The following is a 19,995-nucleotide window of genomic DNA, read 5'->3' as shown; positions in this document are numbered from 1 at the left end:
GACCTGGAGAAACTGCGCATCAGTTGAAAGTTTAAAGACTGTAGCTTCAATATTTGACCAATGTTTTGATAAAACAGTGACCGTTATTTAGTAATTTATGTCAGGAGTACAAAATAGGAGCCATTTTTAGAATAGAAATTCACCAAGCATTCATATTCAGTCACGTCTGCAGTGGTTTGTGTTGTCATAGATTCACTGAAAAGCGTCAAATAGGGTTTATAGGCAAAAGTTGCATATACACAGAGATATATTTACTGATGTTTACTTTATATTTCTTCAGACAGAATCATAATTTCTATTCATTTTCCACTGGTTTACGCGATCTGATGGTAATGATCCGCTCCCAGCCCTGTCTCTGTGTGTATAGTCTTCCGTGTGTGCGCTGACAGAGACCGGATTCGCCCGTGTCTTGTCCATCATAACGGTGCATCATATGCCGCCCCGTCCTACCCATGATGCATTTCCTGTACACTTCCGTGTTGATATCTGACCACAACAACACAGAGAAACCTCTGTACCCATGAAATATCCAAATAATAAACACACGATTACGTTAGTTAATGGTTGGTATGCGATTTTCTTGAGATTTGGGGCGTTTTTATAACAATATTAAAAATGTACATCTGAAATGCTAACTTGTGCAGCGATGTAAAAGGCTATAAATAGCAAATTCCACATGTGATCGCAAAAGGAGGTTATTACAAACCTCAGTCAGGGTTTAAAGTGAGTTTTGAGTAAAAGTGTACTAATAATTTCATAAATAGTCTTATGTAGCTTGATGCTAACGTTAGGTCTAATGCAGCTACATAGCAGGTGCAGTTCTTCTTCATAATGCATTTTGTAATAGTTTTGTCAAAGGTTGTAAGAAAATGTTTTGTTGTATTTTTATAGTAAGGCTTTTGATAACAGTGGGGTAAATGTATACTGGAAGTGAAGCGATGTGGCTTGGTAAACCTTGAAATACCAGAACAAAGGCTAAAAGTAGCGAAATAAAAACAAAAGAATGATGATAAATGAAGAATGAGGATTTTGTGTCATACCTGGCCGATGTGTGAAAGGCTCGTTTCGGAAGAACAATAGAATCATGAATGGGGCAGTTTTGCCGGTCCAAACAAGAGATAATCAGGAGTCATAAATCAATTTTGTTAGCCTTTTATGAGCCTTCTCTAAAAACACACATGACATGGTCTTAGAAAAGGTTTCATAAAATTCACACTTTGTGAGATCATATTCTGAAATATCAAAGTATTAGTAGACTTGTGGCTTTAGCTTCATTATGTATCTAAAATCATATCCTACATCATTTAATACACTTCAATAGGTTTTTAATATTTTTATTGACATGTTTGAGCTTATCTCGATTATAACGGTCTGAGTAATTCTGATTCCTGAACAGTAAACTTTGAAGTGTCAGCTTTGTGAACATTATGTATCTAGTAAGAAAGACTCCTAAGCAGCAACCTTTTAATTTTGGTTATGTCATTTGTGTCTCCATGCTGAAAATGAGTGGTGACAAGTAAGGGGTTAAATTGTGTTCCGAAGACGAATGAAGTTTTTACAGGTTTGGAACAACACGGGGGTAGGTAAGTGATTAGTGACACAATTTTGGGGTGAAGTATCCCTTTAATATCACTACTTTGAGTTGCGGACAATTGACACCGTTTCGTGTTTGCTTCAAGACAGTCGAGAATTGATTTCCACTTAAAACTTGAGCTCAGCGATTTGAGTTGTATTTAAAACAAAAGCCGCAAGTAATCCACATAACTTTATATATTCTGAATGTCGGGAACCAAACTACTGTTTGGAAGACAAGTTAAAAAAAATAAAATAAATAATAAGGGGAGCCTTGTGCCGCCACAGGTTAGCAACTGGAGGAAGGATTAAGGAATGCACAACCTTACAAAAGGTTGTGGAACCTTGGTTTAATAGTGAGAGGGGAAAGAATAAAAACACTGGGAAGAGGCATGTAATCCCGCATTCTGCCGAACCAAAACAATACCAATAGACAAAAAGACACCTAAGGGTTCTGAAAAGTTTATTAAAAACACTAGATTTACATGACCAGAGTAACTTCTCCACTAGAAACCACAGTCTGCTCCCCAGAGACAGCCTTGATACGAGTGTCTCTTCCTGAAAGAGAGATGTTCAAAGTGAGAATGCACTTCTAAAATGCCCAGTTCCTCTTGTCAAGAGCAAGAACTCACGTTTCCTGGTGCAGCTTTGCTCACAAGAGCCAGATGATGGATGGCACACCTCTGTAGTGCAGTGGATGAAGATCTGACAGGGAAGAAAGAGGCTCAAGTCATAGAATCCACAAGTAGTAAATATACAGATGTTCAAGTAAAGGGGGGCATACGGTTTCCTGCAGAGCAGCCAGTGAGGCTGGATCTACAAATGTGAACATCTTCACAACAAAGCGCTTGTAGTGGGTTGGGAACTGAAGACCAGACGATCCAGTCACTGGAACCAGTGTGGTCAGATAGCGGTCGTCCTGGTAAGGGCATCTGAAAACAAGAGAAAAAAAAAAAGTTAGAAAGGGTCTCCCAGCAGACTAACTGGATAAAGATTGGCTGTACACTCACCCGTCGATCAGAAGGTCCCACTGGGGGAGACTGAGTGGACTGGGGGTTGAAGTCGTCCAACAACGTCCCAGCGTCAGGACAATGTTGGGGTCGGTCCTCTCCATAATGTGCACCTCAACATACACAGGCTCTCGCAGGACTTTTGTGATGGGATAATCAGCGTCACTGTAATAGGACGTGTAGGCCTCATCCCCTGAGGAACAACACTGGGGTTTAACCAGACTCCAGTTTGAAAGGCTTTAGGCAGACACAGGACAAGACCTTACCTTCAGCACAGCCTTTGGTGACGCATTGGCCATTGGCCAGTCTGAGCTCCACCCTGAGAGGTCCAGGAGCAGCTACTGGTGGAGGTGGAGGAACAGAGTTGACCTCCACAACCAGAGCTTCCACAGAAGTTCCCGAATATCTACACTGGAAGAGAAACCTGGACGACACACAGCGAGCTTGTAGCATTTATCAGGGATTAATGGTCACACCAAGACATGGATCACCTACTCAAAATGACTGTCCCTTGTGATAGAACCATATGGTCCAATCCCCACTTCATACGAGGAGGTCATTCGGTTTTCATACACCACATATCCGCTGTCCTCCTGTGAATAGGAACAGTGTCAGCATCCAGTCCATCACAAGCAAATGCAGAATAAAACCAGTAGCAGCTGCTCACCATCACGCTCGTGCCACATGCGGTCACAGGGAACTGGTATATAGCAAAGGAAGGTGTAGACCCCACAGGAGCACAAGGTGGGTCATTTCCACCCAGTAGATGAACCGTATCCAGACTCAGTCGAGGCAGAGTAACATCTCTAGACACCACTACCACAAACTGACCATCTCTAATACACTGGACGGTCACTAGAACAAGGTACAAGAGCAGGTTAAATTCAGAGAATCAGTTTGACACGAACGGAATAAGATTGAGAACACTTACCCGCCCTTCCATAGAAACACTGCTGTCCGTTAAAGCAGCAGTTGATAGCTTCACACTCAGCACCACTGATCCCAGGTAGACCACATTGGATCTGCTCAGAATCAGCTACAGCTACACATTTATCAAAGGGCTCTGCCTGCACTACTGGCTTCTGAAACTGCTGTTTAACTGGCTTCTGAATCGGAAACTGCGGCTTAGTTAACTGTTGAACAGGCTTCTGAAGTGGAAATTGCGGGTTAGGTAGGTGTTGAACTGGTTTCTGAAGTGGAAACTGCTGGTTAGTTAGCTGTTGAACAGGCTTCTGAAGCGGAAACTGCGGCTTAGTTAGCTGTTGAACTGGCTTCCGAAGCGGAAACTGCTGGTTAGTTAGCGGTTGAACAGGCTTCTGAAGCGGATACTGCGGCTTAGTTAACTGTTGAACAGGCTTCTGAAGTGGAAATTGCGGGTTAGGTAGGTGTTGAACTGGTTTCTGAAGTGGAAACTGCGGCTTAGTTAGCTGTTGAACTGGCTTCCGAAGCGGAAACTGTTGGTTAGTTAGCTGTTGAACTGGCTTCTGGAGCTGAAACTGCTGGTCAGTCTGCTGCATCATCAGAGCTTGAGCATCCTGAAGCGACTTACTCCACTGTGGAACAGCATGACAGAAAGCACAGACCAACGAAATCTGAACCAAACACCAACTTCCAGCCATTGTTCAACAGCTAAACACAAAGAGGAGACATTGCCCTTTGGTCTTTTTCTATTCTACAGATTTCAGCTAATTAACGATAGTCCCTCCCTCTTCATTAACAACTGAGTGGACAAATCCCAGGGTTGTAAATGGACATGTAAAACCGTTCTGGAGAATTTTTGCCCATACCCAAGCCACGTACCTTTTTATGTAGATATCATTTAAAATATTGTATCAATGCATTCTATGGCACCTTTAACTGGGATTATGAACTCATATTTTGGCCGGAAACAATAGTTTGAATTTCTTAACGATGGATTTGTTTCTTATAAACACAAAGCCTTTCACTTCAAAAGACAGTAATTGATGTGAATTACTTGTGGATTATATTGATATTTATATCAGCTCTTTGGACTTTCGTTCTGATGCCACCCATTCACTGCAGAGGATTCATTGGGGAGCAAGTGATGTAATTCTACATTTTTCCAAATCTTTTCCAATGATAAACTAAAAACCATTTAAAAAGAGAGAGATTTTTATGAATATTCTATATTATTTGAGTCATATCAGGGGCTTTTTTAATGACATTCATTGTCTATCATAGACACACAGTCAAACTTTAATTGTAAAATTGTGAATAAGTGTAGATGAAAATCTCAGATCCTTATCAAGCCTTCCATTGGCTAGTGACATTCCAGAACGTTCTCATTTGTTAATTTGTTGAATCAAAGGTAATCAATCAAGCTGAAAGGGGAGGAGCCGCTTAAATTCAAAGCTGTACTTAATGGCAAAGACGAGGACTGGTGGGTATTGTGTTAACGTTTGTCAGGATGGGTCTTTTGCAATATGTGTTAGTGCTGGTTGTGCTTGTGGTGTTTGATCTGAAGAATGCTTTTGGAAGTTTGAGATCCAGTCAAAGTCCAAAAAGCAAGAAGCATCAATCATATCCAGCTTCCAGAGTGCCTGTTTCTTCTCAAGTGCTCGGAAACACTTTGCAGAAGGCTTCTCTGTCTCAGAGTCTTGACTACAGAGGATTTGCACAAGAGCCTCTTGGTCTTCAGGAGAAGCAGGTGTTGCAGGGTCCAGTGAAGCCTTTGGACTGGAGGTTTCCCACTGTTCCAGAAGTGCCGAGTGAGATGGCGGTGGACTTCCATTTGAGGCAACCTGTGACTCCCAGTAGTGTAGCTATTCAATGCGGTGAGAACCGGGTTCATGTGGAGGTACAGCAGGACTTGTTTAGCAATGGTGAACTGATCCAGCCATCTGGTCTGACTTTGGGAGGATGTCCTGTTGTCGGTTTGGTCCCAGGCTCCAAGGTGCTCTTCTTTGACAATGAACTGCAGGACTGCAATAGTGTGTTGATGGTAAGAGCGGTTAAGTGTTACTAGATTTATTGAACCCTACTAAAAATGGGCCCTTGTTTTGGTATCGATGGTTCCCTGAATCTATATCTGGGGAAAAACTCTTAATAACCGCTTACTCGGGTAACCAAGTGTTATGGCATGACTTGCTAAGATGCCTTTAGGAATGGGGGGGGGGGGGGGTTTGGGGAGAATCCTCTAGGTAACAACGTCCGTCTCCTATAGATGACCAAGGATGAGCTTGTCTACACCTTTGCCCTTACCTACACTCCTGAGGCGTTTGCTGGCACTCCGATTACCCGTGCAGGTGGTGCAGTTATTGGTGTTCAATGCCATTATCAAAGGTAAGTGACCTTTTGTGACTCGTGGCATTGCTTGCGGTGGTGGAACTGGAAGCCCGTTTAATTGGTAACTTGAACGGCAGGTTTCAAAATGTCAGCGGTAATGCCTTGAAGCCAACTTGGGTCCCTTATGCCTCAACGGAGGCTGGTGAAGAAGTCTTGCTGTTCTCCCTGAAGCTCATGATGGGTTTGTGCAGTTTCTCTAGACCTCCTGCCTTCTGAACGAGGCTGTGCCTAAGCAGTTCTTCCCTCTTGCAGATGACTGGTCCTTTGAGAGGCCTTCAAACTCTTACTTCCTGGGTGACGTTATTAATGTTGAGGCATCTGTGAAGGTATACAACCACGTCCCTCTGCGTGTGTTTGTGGACAGCTGTGTGGCCACCCAAGTACCTGATGTGAACGCCCTTCCGAGATATTTGTTCATTGAGAATCATGGGTGTGTTCATGTCACCAGATGCTGCAGAGTTGACTTGTTCTCGCGTTTGCTCCTTGTAACCACTTTGTCCCCGACAACTACTTTTCACTCCTTTTTTTTAGATGTCTTGTGGATGCCAAGGTCACAGCTTCCAGCTCGCGCTTCATGCCTCGATCCCAGGAGGACAAAATCCGGTTCCAGCTGGAGGCCTTCATGTTCCAGGGGGGATCCAGTCCTTCTGTATGTATTATGAGTGTTTGGGAGAACGACCTCTCCCATTTGCTTTGGTTTGTGACCCCTTACCCGTGGTGTCTCTTGCAGATCTACATGACGTGTGTTCTGAAGGCCACTCTTGCTTCTGCACCTAGTGACGCGCTCCACAAATCCTGTTCCTTTGCCAATGGGTATGTTCATGCCACTTACGAATACATTAAAGGTGCCATGTCTGATTTTTCGTATTGCAGGTGGCTTGCTGCTGATGGGAACCACCAGGTTTGTGGTTGCTGTGACTCCACATGTGGTCCTGATGGTGGAACTGCTGCTTCTCCTTTTGGAGGTAGGAAGGTGCTTTTAAGCTTGGTTTTTGACCCTTCAAGCACTTAACTCTGGTGTCTGCTTTTTCTAGGCCTTCAGTGGGAAGGGAAGGCCTCGCTCGGTCCTGTAGTGGTTCAAGAGCACAAGAAGACTTTGGCTGGTCTTCAATAAATGTGGGGGAGCAAACTTATTCTTGCTTCGGTTTTTCTTGTCTAGTTTAACCAATTGATTTGAGCGAGGAAGCGGGTAGTCCTACTGTACCTATTCTCTTGCCAGAAGGAAAGGCTCCCTTTTCGCGTTAGGGAAGTTAATAACCCTTTTAAAGGGACCTGCTGTGAGCTCCCTTTTGATGAGTACTGTAAAGGTGGAATACATTGCCCATGATGCTGTAAAGGGACTGCTGTTAATTGGCACTTGTGCCAAGAGTTCTGCGTGAACGTCCACTTCCTTGAAGCACTGCAGATTTTGCGTGCCTCTTATGCAGTGAACTTGATTTCTTCGTGTTGGTAACTTCAAATGAGCAGTTTAATTTTCTCCTTGCATCCCCAAATAGGTTTGCTCAGTTAAATTTGTTTCCTAATGCTCCTTGTTGACATCTCTAATGCTTTTAAATCCATGTACAATAAAAGCGCACTCCCAGTATCAACACTGGCACAACATTTTCCACCTTCAGATGGGTTATTTATAGGTTTTCCATTGTGTTAGGAAAATGGCAGGCATCTCTTAAGTTCAATTTAGTATTTGGGGAGCCAAACTTGCAGAACCTGTACTGACGTAAGGGGGTTTTTGTGCAGTAGCAGGTCAATTATAATTCTGAAAAATAATTGCCGAAATGACACTCAAATAGAACTAATGTTTGGACTCTCAGTGAATGACCTCTTTTGAAAACTGTTGGCTTGTGCAACATCTTGGGCGGTTTGTTTCTAGCACAGTTTCAATATTAAAGGGATACTCCACCCCAAATTGAAAATCGTCATCACTTGCCCCCAAGTCGTTCCCAACCCATAAGAGCTTCGTTCATCTTTGGAACACAACTTATTTTGGAGGAAAACCAGGAGGCTTGTGATTGGCCCACAGACTGCCAAGTAAAATGCACTGTCAAGGTCCAGAAAAGCATCCTTGGAGTAGTCAGACTGTGTACGTTCTTCTGTGTCAGCCGCGCCACAAGCTTGTGTTTTCTACATAAATTTACGCCTTGATTTGAAAGAGAACCGTGGCATCCACTAGCATATGCCGTTTGCGTTCAGCAGGTGTTTTTCAAAATGGCGCTAGGGTGATGTGGGGAGAGACAGAGGAGACCATCTGTTGAATAAAGTCTTTGTTTCATTTGTGTACAAAGTGTTCTCATCGCTTCCTAACGTTACGGTTCATCCACTGATGGCAGATGGGTAATTCTGACGGTGCTTTTCATACTTTTCTGGACCTTGACCGACGAGTGTTTTACTTGGGGATGGTCACAGGCCTCCCGGTTTTCATCCAAAATATCTTTAACCCCTTTGCTGTCAAGGATCGTCACCGGCCCCAGATTATTGTTTTACTTTCACAGCACGTTAAACATCACTCTCTTACTTGACCTGGAGAAACTGCGCATCAGTTGAAAGTTTAAAGACTGTAGCTTCAATATTTGACCAATGTTTTGATAAAACAGTGACCGTTATTTAGTAATTTATGTCAGGAGTACAAAATAGGAGCCATTTTTAGAATAGAAATTCACCAAGCATTCATATTCAGTCACGTCTGCAGTGGTTTGTGTTGTCATAGATTCACTGAAAAGCATCAAATAGGGTTTATAGGCAAAAGTTGCATATACACAGAGATATATTTACTGATGTTTACTTTATATTTCTTCAGACAGAATCATAATTTCTATTCATTTTCCACTGGTTTACGCGATCTGATGGTAATGATCCGCTCCCAGCCCTGTCTCTGTGTGTATAGTCTTCCGTGTGTGCGCTGACAGAGACCGGATTCGCCCGTGTCTTGTCCATCATAACGGTGCATCATATGCCGCCCCGTCCTACCCATGATGCATTTCCTGTACACTTCCGTGTTGATATCTGACCACAACAACACAGAGAAACCTCTGTACCCATGAAATATCCAAATAATAAACACACGATTACGTTAGTTAATGGTTGGTATGCGATTTTCTTGAGATTTGGGGCGTTTTTATAACAATATTAAAAATGTACATCTGAAATGCTAACTTGTGCAGCGATGTAAAAGGCTATAAATAGCAAATTCCACATGTGATCGCAAAAGGAGGTTATTACAAACCTCAGTCAGGGTTTAAAGTGAGTTTTGAGTAAAAGTGTACTAATAATTTCATAAATAGTCTTATGTAGCTTGATGCTAACGTTAGGTCTAATGCAGCTACATAGCAGGTGCAGTTCTTCTTCATAATGCATTTTGTAATAGTTTTGTCAAAGGTTGTAAGAAAATGTTTTGTTGTATTTTTATAGTAAGGCTTTTGATAACAGTGGGGTAAATGTATACTGGAAGTGAAGCGATGTGGCTTGGTAAACCTTGAAATACCAGAACAAAGGCTAAAAGTAGCGAAATAAAAACAAAAGAATGATGATAAATGAAGAATGAGGATTTTGTGTCATACCTGGCCGATGTGTGAAAGGCTCGTTTCGGAAGAACAATAGAATCATGAATGGGGCAGTTTTGCCGGTCCAAACAAGAGATAATCAGGAGTCATAAATCAATTTTGTTAGCCTTTTATGAGCCTTCTCTAAAAACACACATGACATGGTCTTAGAAAAGGTTTCATAAAATTCACACTTTGTGAGATCATATTCTGAAATATCAAAGTATTAGTAGACTTGTGGCTTTAGCTTCATTATGTATCTAAAATCATATCCTACATCATTTAATACACTTCAATAGGTTTTTAATATTTTTATTGACATGTTTGAGCTTATCTCGATTATAACGGTCTGAGTAATTCTGATTCCTGAACAGTAAACTTTGAAGTGTCAGCTTTGTGAACATTATGTATCTAGTAAGAAAGACTCCTAAGCAGCAACCTTTTAATTTTGGTTATGTCATTTGTGTCTCCATGCTGAAAATGAGTGGTGACAAGTAAGGGGTTAAATTGTGTTCCGAAGACGAATGAAGTTTTTACAGGTTTGGAACAACACGGGGGTAGGTAAGTGATTAGTGACACAATTTTGGGGTGAAGTATCCCTTTAATATCACTACTTTGAGTTGCGGACAATTGACACCGTTTCGTGTTTGCTTCAAGACAGTCGAGAATTGATTTCCACTTAAAACTTGAGCTCAGCGATTTGAGTTGTATTTAAAACAAAAGCCGCAAGTAATCCACATAACTTTATATATTCTGAATGTCGGGAACCAAACTACTGTTTGGAAGACAAGTTAAAAAAAATAAAATAAATAATAATAAGGCGAGCCTTGTGCCGCCACAGGTTAGCAACTGGAGGAAGGATTAAGGAATGCACAACCTTACAAAAGGTTGTGGAACCTTGGTTTAATAGTGAGAGGGGAAAGAATAAAAACACTGGGAAGAGGCATGTAATCCCGCATTCTGCCGAACCAAAACAATACCAATAGACAAAAAGACACCTAAGGGTTCTGAAAAGTTTATTAAAAACACTAGATTTACATGACCAGAGTAACTTCTCCACTAGAAACCACAGTCTGCTCCCCAGAGACAGCCTTGATACGAGTGTCTCTTCCTGAAAGAGAGATGTTCAAAGTGAGAATGCACTTCTAAAATGCCCAGTTCCTCTTGTCAAGAGCAAGAACTCACGTTTCCTGGTGCAGCTTTGCTCACAAGAGCCAGATGATGGATGGCACACCTCTGTAGTGCAGTGGATGAAGATCTGACAGGGAAGAAAGAGGCTCAAGTCATAGAATCCACAAGTAGTAAATATACAGATGTTCAAGTAAAGGGGGGCATACGGTTTCCTGCAGAGCAGCCAGTGAGGCTGGATCTACAAATGTGAACATCTTCACAACAAAGCGCTTGTAGTGGGTTGGGAACTGAAGACCAGACGATCCAGTCACTGGAACCAGTGTGGTCAGATAGCGGTCGTCCTGGTAAGGGCATCTGAAAACAAGAGAAAAAAAAAGTTAGAAAGGGTCTCCCAGCAGACTAACTGGATAAAGATTGGCTGTACACTCACCCGTCGATCAGAAGGTCCCACTGGGGGAGACTGAGTGGACTGGGGGTTGAAGTCGTCCAACAACGTCCCAGCGTCAGGACAATGTTGGGGTCGGTCCTCTCCATAATGTGCACCTCAACATACACAGGCTCTCGCAGGACTTTTGTGATGGGATAATCAGCGTCACTGTAATAGGACGTGTAGGCCTCATCCCCTGAGGAACAACACTGGGGTTTAACCAGACTCCAGTTTGAAAGGCTTTAGGCAGACACAGGACAAGACCTTACCTTCAGCACAGCCTTTGGTGACGCATTGGCCATTGGCCAGTCTGAGCTCCACCCTGAGAGGTCCAGGAGCAGCTACTGGTGGAGGTGGAGGAACAGAGTTGACCTCCACAACCAGAGCTTCCACAGAAGTTCCCGAATATCTACACTGGAAGAGAAACCTGGACGACACACAGCGAGCTTGTAGCATTTATCAGGGATTAATGGTCACACCAAGACATGGATCACCTACTCAAAATGACTGTCCCTTGTGATAGAACCATATGGTCCAATCCCCACTTCATACGAGGAGGTCATTCGGTTTTCATACACCACATATCCGCTGTCCTCCTGTGAATAGGAACAGTGTCAGCATCCAGTCCATCACAAGCAAATGCAGAATAAAACCAGTAGCAGCTGCTCACCATCACGCTCGTGCCACATGCGGTCACAGGGAACTGGTATATAGCAAAGGAAGGTGTAGACCCCACAGGAGCACAAGGTGGGTCATTTCCACCCAGTAGATGAACCGTATCCAGACTCAGTCGAGGCAGAGTAACATCTCTAGACACCACTACCACAAACTGACCATCTCTAATACACTGGACGGTCACTAGAACAAGGTACAAGAGCAGGTTAAATTCAGAGAATCAGTTTGACACGAACGGAATAAGATTGAGAACACTTACCCGCCCTTCCATAGAAACACTGCTGTCCGTTAAAGCAGCAGTTGATAGCTTCACACTCAGCACCACTGATCCCAGGTAGACCACATTGGATCTGCTCAGAATCAGCTACAGCTACACATTTATCAAAGGGCTCTGCCTGCACTACTGGCTTCTGAAACTGCTGTTTAACTGGCTTCTGAATCGGAAACTGCGGCTTAGTTAACTGTTGAACAGGCTTCTGAAGTGGAAATTGCGGGTTAGGTAGGTGTTGAACTGGTTTCTGAAGTGGAAACTGCTGGTTAGTTAGCTGTTGAACAGGCTTCTGAAGCGGAAACTGCGGCTTAGTTAGCTGTTGAACTGGCTTCCGAAGCGGAAACTGCTGGTTAGTTAGCGGTTGAACAGGCTTCTGAAGCGGATACTGCGGCTTAGTTAACTGTTGAACAGGCTTCTGAAGTGGAAATTGCGGGTTAGGTAGGTGTTGAACTGGTTTCTGAAGTGGAAACTGCGGCTTAGTTAGCTGTTGAACTGGCTTCCGAAGCGGAAACTGTTGGTTAGTTAGCTGTTGAACTGGCTTCTGGAGCTGAAACTGCTGGTCAGTCTGCTGCATCATCAGAGCTTGAGCATCCTGAAGCGACTTACTCCACTGTGGAACAGCATGACAGAAAGCACAGACCAACGAAATCTGAACCAAACACCAACTTCCAGCCATTGTTCAACAGCTAAACACAAAGAGGAGACATTGCCCTTTGGTCTTTTTCTATTCTACAGATTTCAGCTAATTAACGATAGTCCCTCCCTCTTCATTAACAACTGAGTGGACAAATCCCAGGGTTGTAAATGGACATGTAAAACCGTTCTGGAGAATTTTTGCCCATACCCAAGCCACGTACCTTTTTATGTAGATATCATTTAAAATATTGTATCAATGCATTCTATGGCACCTTTAACTGGGATTATGAACTCATATTTTGGCCGGAAACAATAGTTTGAATTTCTTAACGATGGATTTGTTTCTTATAAACACAAAGCCTTTCACTTCAAAAGACAGTAATTGATGTGAATTACTTGTGGATTATATTGATATTTATATCAGCTCTTTGGACTTTCGTTCTGATGCCACCCATTCACTGCAGAGGATTCATTGGGGAGCAAGTGATGTAATTCTACATTTTTCCAAATCTTTTCCAATGATAAACTAAAAACCATTTAAAAAGAGAGAGATTTTTATGAATATTCTATATTATTTGAGTCATATCAGGGGCTTTTTTAATGACATTCATTGTCTATCATAGACACACAGTCAAACTTTAATTGTAAAATTGTGAATAAGTGTAGATGAAAATCTCAGATCCTTATCAAGCCTTCCATTGGCTAGTGACATTCCAGAACGTTCTCATTTGTTAATTTGTTGAATCAAAGGTAATCAATCAAGCTGAAAGGGGAGGAGCCGCTTAAATTCAAAGCTGTACTTAATGGCAAAGACGAGGACTGGTGGGTATTGTGTTAACGTTTGTCAGGATGGGTCTTTTGCAATATGTGTTAGTGCTGGTTGTGCTTGTGGTGTTTGATCTGAAGAATGCTTTTGGAAGTTTGAGATCCAGTCAAAGTCCAAAAAGCAAGAAGCATCAATCATATCCAGCTTCCAGAGTGCCTGTTTCTTCTCAAGTGCTCGGAAACACTTTGCAGAAGGCTTCTCTGTCTCAGAGTCTTGACTACAGAGGATTTGCACAAGAGCCTCTTGGTCTTCAGGAGAAGCAGGTGTTGCAGGGTCCAGTGAAGCCTTTGGACTGGAGGTTTCCCACTGTTCCAGAAGTGCCGAGTGAGATGGCGGTGGACTTCCATTTGAGGCAACCTGTGACTCCCAGTAGTGTAGCTATTCAATGCGGTGAGAACCGGGTTCATGTGGAGGTACAGCAGGACTTGTTTAGCAATGGTGAACTGATCCAGCCATCTGGTCTGACTTTGGGAGGATGTCCTGTTGTCGGTTTGGTCCCAGGCTCCAAGGTGCTCTTCTTTGACAATGAACTGCAGGACTGCAATAGTGTGTTGATGGTAAGAGCGGTTAAGTGTTACTAGATTTATTGAACCCTACTAAAAATGGGCCCTTGTTTTGGTATCGACGGTTCCCTGAATCTATATCTGGGGAAAAACTCTTAATAACCGCTTACTCGGGTAACCAAGTGTTATGGCATGACTTGCTAAGATGCCTTTAGGAATGGGGGGGGGGGGGGTTTGGGGAGAATCCTCTAGGTAACAACGTCCGTCTCCTATAGATGACCAAGGATGAGCTTGTCTACACCTTTGCCCTTACCTACACTCCTGAGGCGTTTGCTGGCACTCCGATTACCCGTGCAGGTGGTGCAGTTATTGGTGTTCAATGCCATTATCAAAGGTAAGTGACCTTTTGTGACTCGTGGCATTGCTTGCGGTGGTGGAACTGGAAGCCCGTTTAATTGGTAACTTGAACGGCAGGTTTCAAAATGTCAGCGGTAATGCCTTGAAGCCAACTTGGGTCCCTTATGCCTCAACGGAGGCTGGTGAAGAAGTCTTGCTGTTCTCCCTGAAGCTCATGATGGGTTTGTGCAGTTTCTCTAGACCTCCTGCCTTCTGAACGAGGCTGTGCCTAAGCAGTTCTTCCCTCTTGCAGATGACTGGTCCTTTGAGAGGCCTTCAAACTCTTACTTCCTGGGTGACGTTATTAATGTTGAGGCATCTGTGAAGGTATACAACCACGTCCCTCTGCGTGTGTTTGTGGACAGCTGTGTGGCCACCCAAGTACCTGATGTGAACGCCCTTCCGAGATATTTGTTCATTGAGAATCATGGGTGTGTTCATGTCACCAGATGCTGCAGAGTTGACTTGTTCTCGCGTTTGCTCCTTGTAACCACTTTGTCCCCGACAACTACTTTTCACTCCTTTTTTTTAGATGTCTTGTGGATGCCAAGGTGACAGCTTCCAGCTCGCGCTTCATGCCTCGATCCCAGGAGGACAAAATCCGGTTCCAGCTGGAGGCCTTCATGTTCCAGGGGGGATCCAGTCCTTCTGTATGTATTATGAGTGTTTGGGAGAACGACCTCTCCCATTTGCTTTGGTTTGTGACCCCTTACCCGTGGTGTCTCTTGCAGATCTACATGACGTGTGTTCTGAAGGCCACTCTTGCTTCTGCACCTAGTGACGCGCTCCACAAATCCTGTTCCTTTGCCAATGGGTATGTTCATGCCACTTACGAATACATTAAAGGTGCCATGTCTGATTTTTCGTATTGCAGGTGGCTTGCTGCTGATGGGAACCACCAGGTTTGTGGTTGCTGTGACTCCACATGTGGTCCTGATGGTGGAACTGCTGCTTCTCCTTTTGGAGGTAGGAAGGTGCTTTTAAGCTTGGTTTTTGACCCTTCAAGCACTTAACTCTGGTGTCTGCTTTTTCTAGGCCTTCAGTGGGAAGGGAAGGCCTCGCTCGGTCCTGTAGTGGTTCAAGAGCACAAGAAGACTTTGGCTGGTCTTCAATAAATGTGGGGGAGCAAACTTATTCTTGCTTCGGTTTTTCTTGTCTAGTTTAACCAATTGATTTGAGCGAGGAAGCGGGTAGTCCTACTGTACCTATTCTCTTGCCAGAAGGAAAGGCTCCCTTTTCGCGTTAGGGAAGTTAATAACCCTTTTAAAGGGACCTGCTGTGAGCTCCCTTTTGATGAGTACTGTAAAGGTGGAATACATTGCCCATGATGCTGTAAAGGGACTGCTGTTAATTGGCACTTGTGCCAAGAGTTCTGCGTGAACGTCCACTTCCTTGAAGCACTGCAGATTTTGCGTGCCTCTTATGCAGTGAACTTGATTTCTTCGTGTTGGTAACTTCAAATGAGCAGTTTAATTTTCTCCTTGCATCCCCAAATAGGTTTGCTCAGTTAAATTTGTTTCCTAATGCTCCTTGTTGACATCTCTAATGCTTTTAAATCCATGTACAATAAAAGCGCACTCCCAGTATCAACACTGGCACAACATTTTCCACCTTCAGATGGGTTATTTATAGGTTTTCCATTGTGTTAGGAAAATGGCAGGCATCTCTTAAGTTCAATTTAGTATTTGGGGAGCCAAACTTGCAGAACCTGTACTGACGTAAGGGGGTTTTTGTGCAGTAGCAGGTCAATTATAATTCTGAAAAATAATTGCCGAAATGACACTCAAATAGAACTAATGTTTGGACTCTCAGTGAATGACCTCTTTTGAAAACTGTTGGCTTGTGCAACATCTTGGGCGGTTTGTTTCTAGCACAGTTTCAATATTAAAGGGATACTCCACCCCAAATTGAAAATCGTCATCACTTGCCCCCAAGTCGTTCCCAACCCATAAGAGCTTCGTTCATCTTTGGAACACAACTTATTTTGGAGGAAAACCAGGAGGCTTGTGATTGGCCCACAGACTGCCAAGTAAAATGCACTGTCAAGGTCCAGAAAAGCATCCTTGGAGTAGTCAGACTGTGTACGTTCTTCTGTGTCAGCCGCGCCACAAGCTTGTGTTTTCTACATAAATTTACGCCTTGATTTGAAAGAGAACCGTGGCATCCACTAGCATATGCCGTTTGCGTTCAGCAGGTGTTTTTCAAAATGGCGCTAGGGTGATGTGGGGAGAGACAGAGGAGACCATCTGTTGAATAAAGTCTTTGTTTCATTTGTGTACAAAGTGTTCTCATCGCTTCCTAACGTTACGGTTCATCCACTGATGGCAGATGGGTAATTCTGACGGTGCTTTTCATACTTTTCTGGACCTTGACCGACGAGTGTTTTACTTGGGGATGGTCACAGGCCTCCCGGTTTTCATCCAAAATATCTTTAACCCCTTTGCTGTCAAGGATCGTCACCGGCCCCAGATTATTGTTTTACTTTCACAGCACGTTAAACATCACTCTCTTACTTGACCTGGAGAAACTGCGCATCAGTTGAAAGTTTAAAGACTGTAGCTTCAATATTTGACCAATGTTTTGATAAAACAGTGACCGTTATTTAGTAATTTATGTCAGGAGTACAAAATAGGAGCCATTTTTAGAATAGAAATTCACCAAGCATTCATATTCAGTCACGTCTGCAGTGGTTTGTGTTGTCATAGATTCACTGAAAAGCGTCAAATAGGGTTTATAGGCAAAAGTTGCATATACACAGAGATATATTTACTGATGTTTACTTTATATTTCTTCAGACAGAATCATAATTTCTATTCATTTTCCACTGGTTTACGCGATCTGATGGTAATGATCCGCTCCCAGCCCTGTCTCTGTGTGTATAGTCTTCCGTGTGTGCGCTGACAGAGACCGGATTCGCCCGTGTCTTGTCCATCATAACGGTGCATCATATGCCGCCCCGTCCTACCCATGATGCATTTCCTGTACACTTCCGTGTTGATATCTGACCACAACAACACAGAGAAACCTCTGTACCCATGAAATATCCAAATAATAAACACACGATTACGTTAGTTAATGGTTGGTATGCGATTTTCTTGAGATTTGGGGCGTTTTTATAACAATATTAAAAATGTACATCTGAAATGCTAACTTGTGCAGCGATGTAAAAGGCTATAAATAGCAAATTCCACATGTGATCGCAAAAGGAGGTTATTACAAACCTCAGTCAGGGTTTAAAGTGAGTTTTGAGTAAAAGTGTACTAATAATTTCATAAATAGTCTTATGTAGCTTGATGCTAACGTTAGGTCTAATGCAGCTACATAGCAGGTGCAGTTCTTCTTCATAATGCATTTTGTAATAGTTTTGTCAAAGGTTGTAAGAAAATGTTTTGTTGTATTTTTATAGTAAGGCTTTTGATAACAGTGGGGTAAATGTATACTGGAAGTGAAGCGATGTGGCTTGGTAAACCTTGAAATACCAGAACAAAGGCTAAAAGTAGCGAAATAAAAACAAAAGAATGATGATAAATGAAGAATGAGGATTTTGTGTCATACCTGGCCGATGTGTGAAAGGCTCGTTTCGGAAGAACAATAGAATCATGAATGGGGCAGTTTTGCCGGTCCAAACAAGAGATAATCAGGAGTCATAAATCAATTTTGTTAGCCTTTTATGAGCCTTCTCTAAAAACACACATGACATGGTCTTAGAAAAGGTTTCATAAAATTCACACTTTGTGAGATCATATTCTGAAATATCAAAGTATTAGTAGACTTGTGGCTTTAGCTTCATTATGTATCTAAAATCATATCCTACATCATTTAATACACTTCAATAGGTTTTTAATATTTTTATTGACATGTTTGAGCTTATCTCGATTATAACGGTCTGAGTAATTCTGATTCCTGAACAGTAAACTTTGAAGTGTCAGCTTTGTGAACATTATGTATCTAGTAAGAAAGACTCCTAAGCAGCAACCTTTTAATTTTGGTTATGTCATTTGTGTCTCCATGCTGAAAATGAGTGGTGACAAGTAAGGGGTTAAATTGTGTTCCGAAGACGAATGAAGTTTTTACAGGTTTGGAACAACACGGGGGTAGGTAAGTGATTAGTGACACAATTTTGGGGTGAAGTATCCCTTTAATATCACTACTTTGAGTTGCGGACAATTGACACCGTTTCGTGTTTGCTTCAAGACAGTCGAGAATTGATTTCCACTTAAAACTTGAGCTCAGCGATTTGAGTTGTATTTAAAACAAAAGCCGCAAGTAATCCACATAACTTTATATATTCTGAATGTCGGGAACCAAACTACTGTTTGGAAGACAAGTTAAAAAAAATAAAATAAATAATAATAAGGGGAGCCTTGTGCCGCCACAGGTTAGCAACTGGAGGAAGGATTAAGGAATGCACAACCTTACAAAAGGTTGTGGAACCTTGGTTTAATAGTGAGAGGGGAAAGAATAAAAACACTGGGAAGAGGCATGTAATCCCGCATTCTGCCGAACCAAAACAATACCAATAGACAAAAAGACACCTAAGGGTTCTGAAAAGTTTATTAAAAACACTAGATTTACATGACCAGAGTAACTTCTCCACTAGAAACCACAGTCTGCTCCCCAGAGACAGCCTTGATACGAGTGTCTCTTCCTGAAAGAGAGATGTTCAAAGTGAGAATGCACTTCTAAAATGCCCAGTTCCTCTTGTCAAGAGCAAGAACTCACGTTTCCTGGTGCAGCTTTGCTCACAAGAGCCAGATGATGGATGGCACACCTCTGTAGTGCAGTGGATGAAGATCTGACAGGGAAGAAAGAGGCTCAAGTCATAGAATCCACAAGTAGTAAATATACAGATGTTCAAGTAAAGGGGGGCATACGGTTTCCTGCAGAGCAGCCAGTGAGGCTGGATCTACAAATGTGAACATCTTCACAACAAAGCGCTTGTAGTGGGTTGGGAACTGAAGACCAGACGATCCAGTCACTGGAACCAGTGTGGTCAGATAGCGGTCGTCCTGGTAAGGGCATCTGAAAACAAGAGAAAAAAAAAGTTAGAAAGGGTCTCCCAGCAGACTAACTGGATAAAGATTGGCTGTACACTCACCCGTCGATCAGAAGGTCCCACTGGGGGAGACTGAGTGGACTGGGGGTTGAAGTCGTCCAACAACGTCCCAGCGTCAGGACAATGTTGGGGTCGGTCCTCTCCATAATGTGCACCTCAACATACACAGGCTCTCGCAGGACTTTTGTGATGGGATAATCAGCGTCACTGTAATAGGACGTGTAGGCCTCATCCCCTGAGGAACAACACTGGGGTTTAACCAGACTCCAGTTTGAAAGGCTTTAGGCAGACACAGGACAAGACCTTACCTTCAGCACAGCCTTTGGTGACGCATTGGCCATTGGCCAGTCTGAGCTCCACCCTGAGAGGTCCAGGAGCAGCTACTGGTGGAGGTGGAGGAACAGAGTTGACCTCCACAACCAGAGCTTCCACAGAAGTTCCCGAATATCTACACTGGAAGAGAAACCTGGACGACACACAGCGAGCTTGTAGCATTTATCAGGGATTAATGGTCACACCAAGACATGGATCACCTACTCAAAATGACTGTCCCTTGTGATAGAACCATATGGTCCAATCCCCACTTCATACGAGGAGGTCATTCGGTTTTCATACACCACATATCCGCTGTCCTCCTGTGAATAGGAACA

The 19,995-nt window shown here is 43.0% G+C and overlaps 5 protein-coding genes and 1 long non-coding RNA gene across 6 annotated transcripts in view; 2 read left to right on the top strand and 4 right to left on the bottom strand.

The window, feature by feature from the left end:
- Nucleotides 1-19,995, bottom strand: part of LOC127971401 (uncharacterized) — a 187,016-nt gene that overhangs the window by 93,755 nt on the left and 73,266 nt on the right. Inside the window, exon 3 of the mRNA XM_052574394.1 lies at nt 3,758-3,967. Within this exon, the coding sequence (XP_052430354.1) occupies nt 3,758-3,967 (210 nt within the window). The remainder of the gene's footprint in view (nt 1-3,757; nt 3,968-19,995) is intronic.
- LOC127971759 (uncharacterized) overlaps nt 1-19,995 on the top strand; it is a 151,184-nt gene that overhangs the window by 66,768 nt on the left and 64,421 nt on the right. The gene's annotated exons all lie outside the window — the stretch shown is intronic.
- LOC127971632 (zona pellucida sperm-binding protein 4-like) lies at nt 2,019-3,050 on the bottom strand. The gene is made up of 5 exons (XM_052574792.1): nt 2,849-3,050; nt 2,583-2,775; nt 2,357-2,504; nt 2,205-2,277; nt 2,019-2,130 (listed from the first exon to the last, which is right to left on the bottom strand). Exons 1-5 carry the CDS (start codon nt 3,033-3,035, stop codon nt 2,054-2,056), a joined length of 678 nt encoding a protein of 225 aa, XP_052430752.1. The 5' UTR covers nt 3,036-3,050; the 3' UTR covers nt 2,019-2,053.
- On the top strand, nt 4,964-7,490 carry LOC127971537 (zona pellucida sperm-binding protein 3-like). Its single transcript, XM_052574617.1, has 8 exons — nt 4,964-5,544; nt 5,767-5,885; nt 5,966-6,069; nt 6,141-6,318; nt 6,420-6,537; nt 6,619-6,701; nt 6,762-6,853; nt 6,923-7,490. The coding sequence occupies exons 1-8, from the start codon at nt 5,011-5,013 to the stop codon at nt 7,000-7,002; spliced, it is 1,308 nt and encodes a 435-aa protein (XP_052430577.1). The 5' UTR covers nt 4,964-5,010; the 3' UTR covers nt 7,003-7,490.
- LOC127971627 (zona pellucida sperm-binding protein 4-like) lies at nt 10,424-11,453 on the bottom strand. Its single transcript, XM_052574779.1, has 5 exons — nt 11,252-11,453; nt 10,986-11,178; nt 10,762-10,909; nt 10,610-10,682; nt 10,424-10,535 (listed from the first exon to the last, which is right to left on the bottom strand). The coding sequence occupies exons 1-5, from the start codon at nt 11,436-11,438 to the stop codon at nt 10,459-10,461; spliced, it is 678 nt and encodes a 225-aa protein (XP_052430739.1). The 5' UTR covers nt 11,439-11,453; the 3' UTR covers nt 10,424-10,458.
- On the bottom strand, nt 18,826-19,855 carry LOC127971611 (zona pellucida sperm-binding protein 4-like). The gene is made up of 5 exons (XM_052574755.1): nt 19,654-19,855; nt 19,388-19,580; nt 19,164-19,311; nt 19,012-19,084; nt 18,826-18,937 (listed from the first exon to the last, which is right to left on the bottom strand). The coding sequence occupies exons 1-5, from the start codon at nt 19,838-19,840 to the stop codon at nt 18,861-18,863; spliced, it is 678 nt and encodes a 225-aa protein (XP_052430715.1). The 5' UTR covers nt 19,841-19,855; the 3' UTR covers nt 18,826-18,860.

The sequence above is a fragment of the Carassius gibelio genome, chromosome A4 (assembly GCF_023724105.1).
Source record: "Carassius gibelio isolate Cgi1373 ecotype wild population from Czech Republic chromosome A4, carGib1.2-hapl.c, whole genome shotgun sequence".
Classification (NCBI taxonomy): domain Eukaryota; kingdom Metazoa; phylum Chordata; class Actinopteri; order Cypriniformes; family Cyprinidae; genus Carassius; species Carassius gibelio.
The sequence above is the reverse complement of the archived record's forward strand: the minus strand, read 5'-3'. Positions and strand labels throughout refer to the sequence as shown.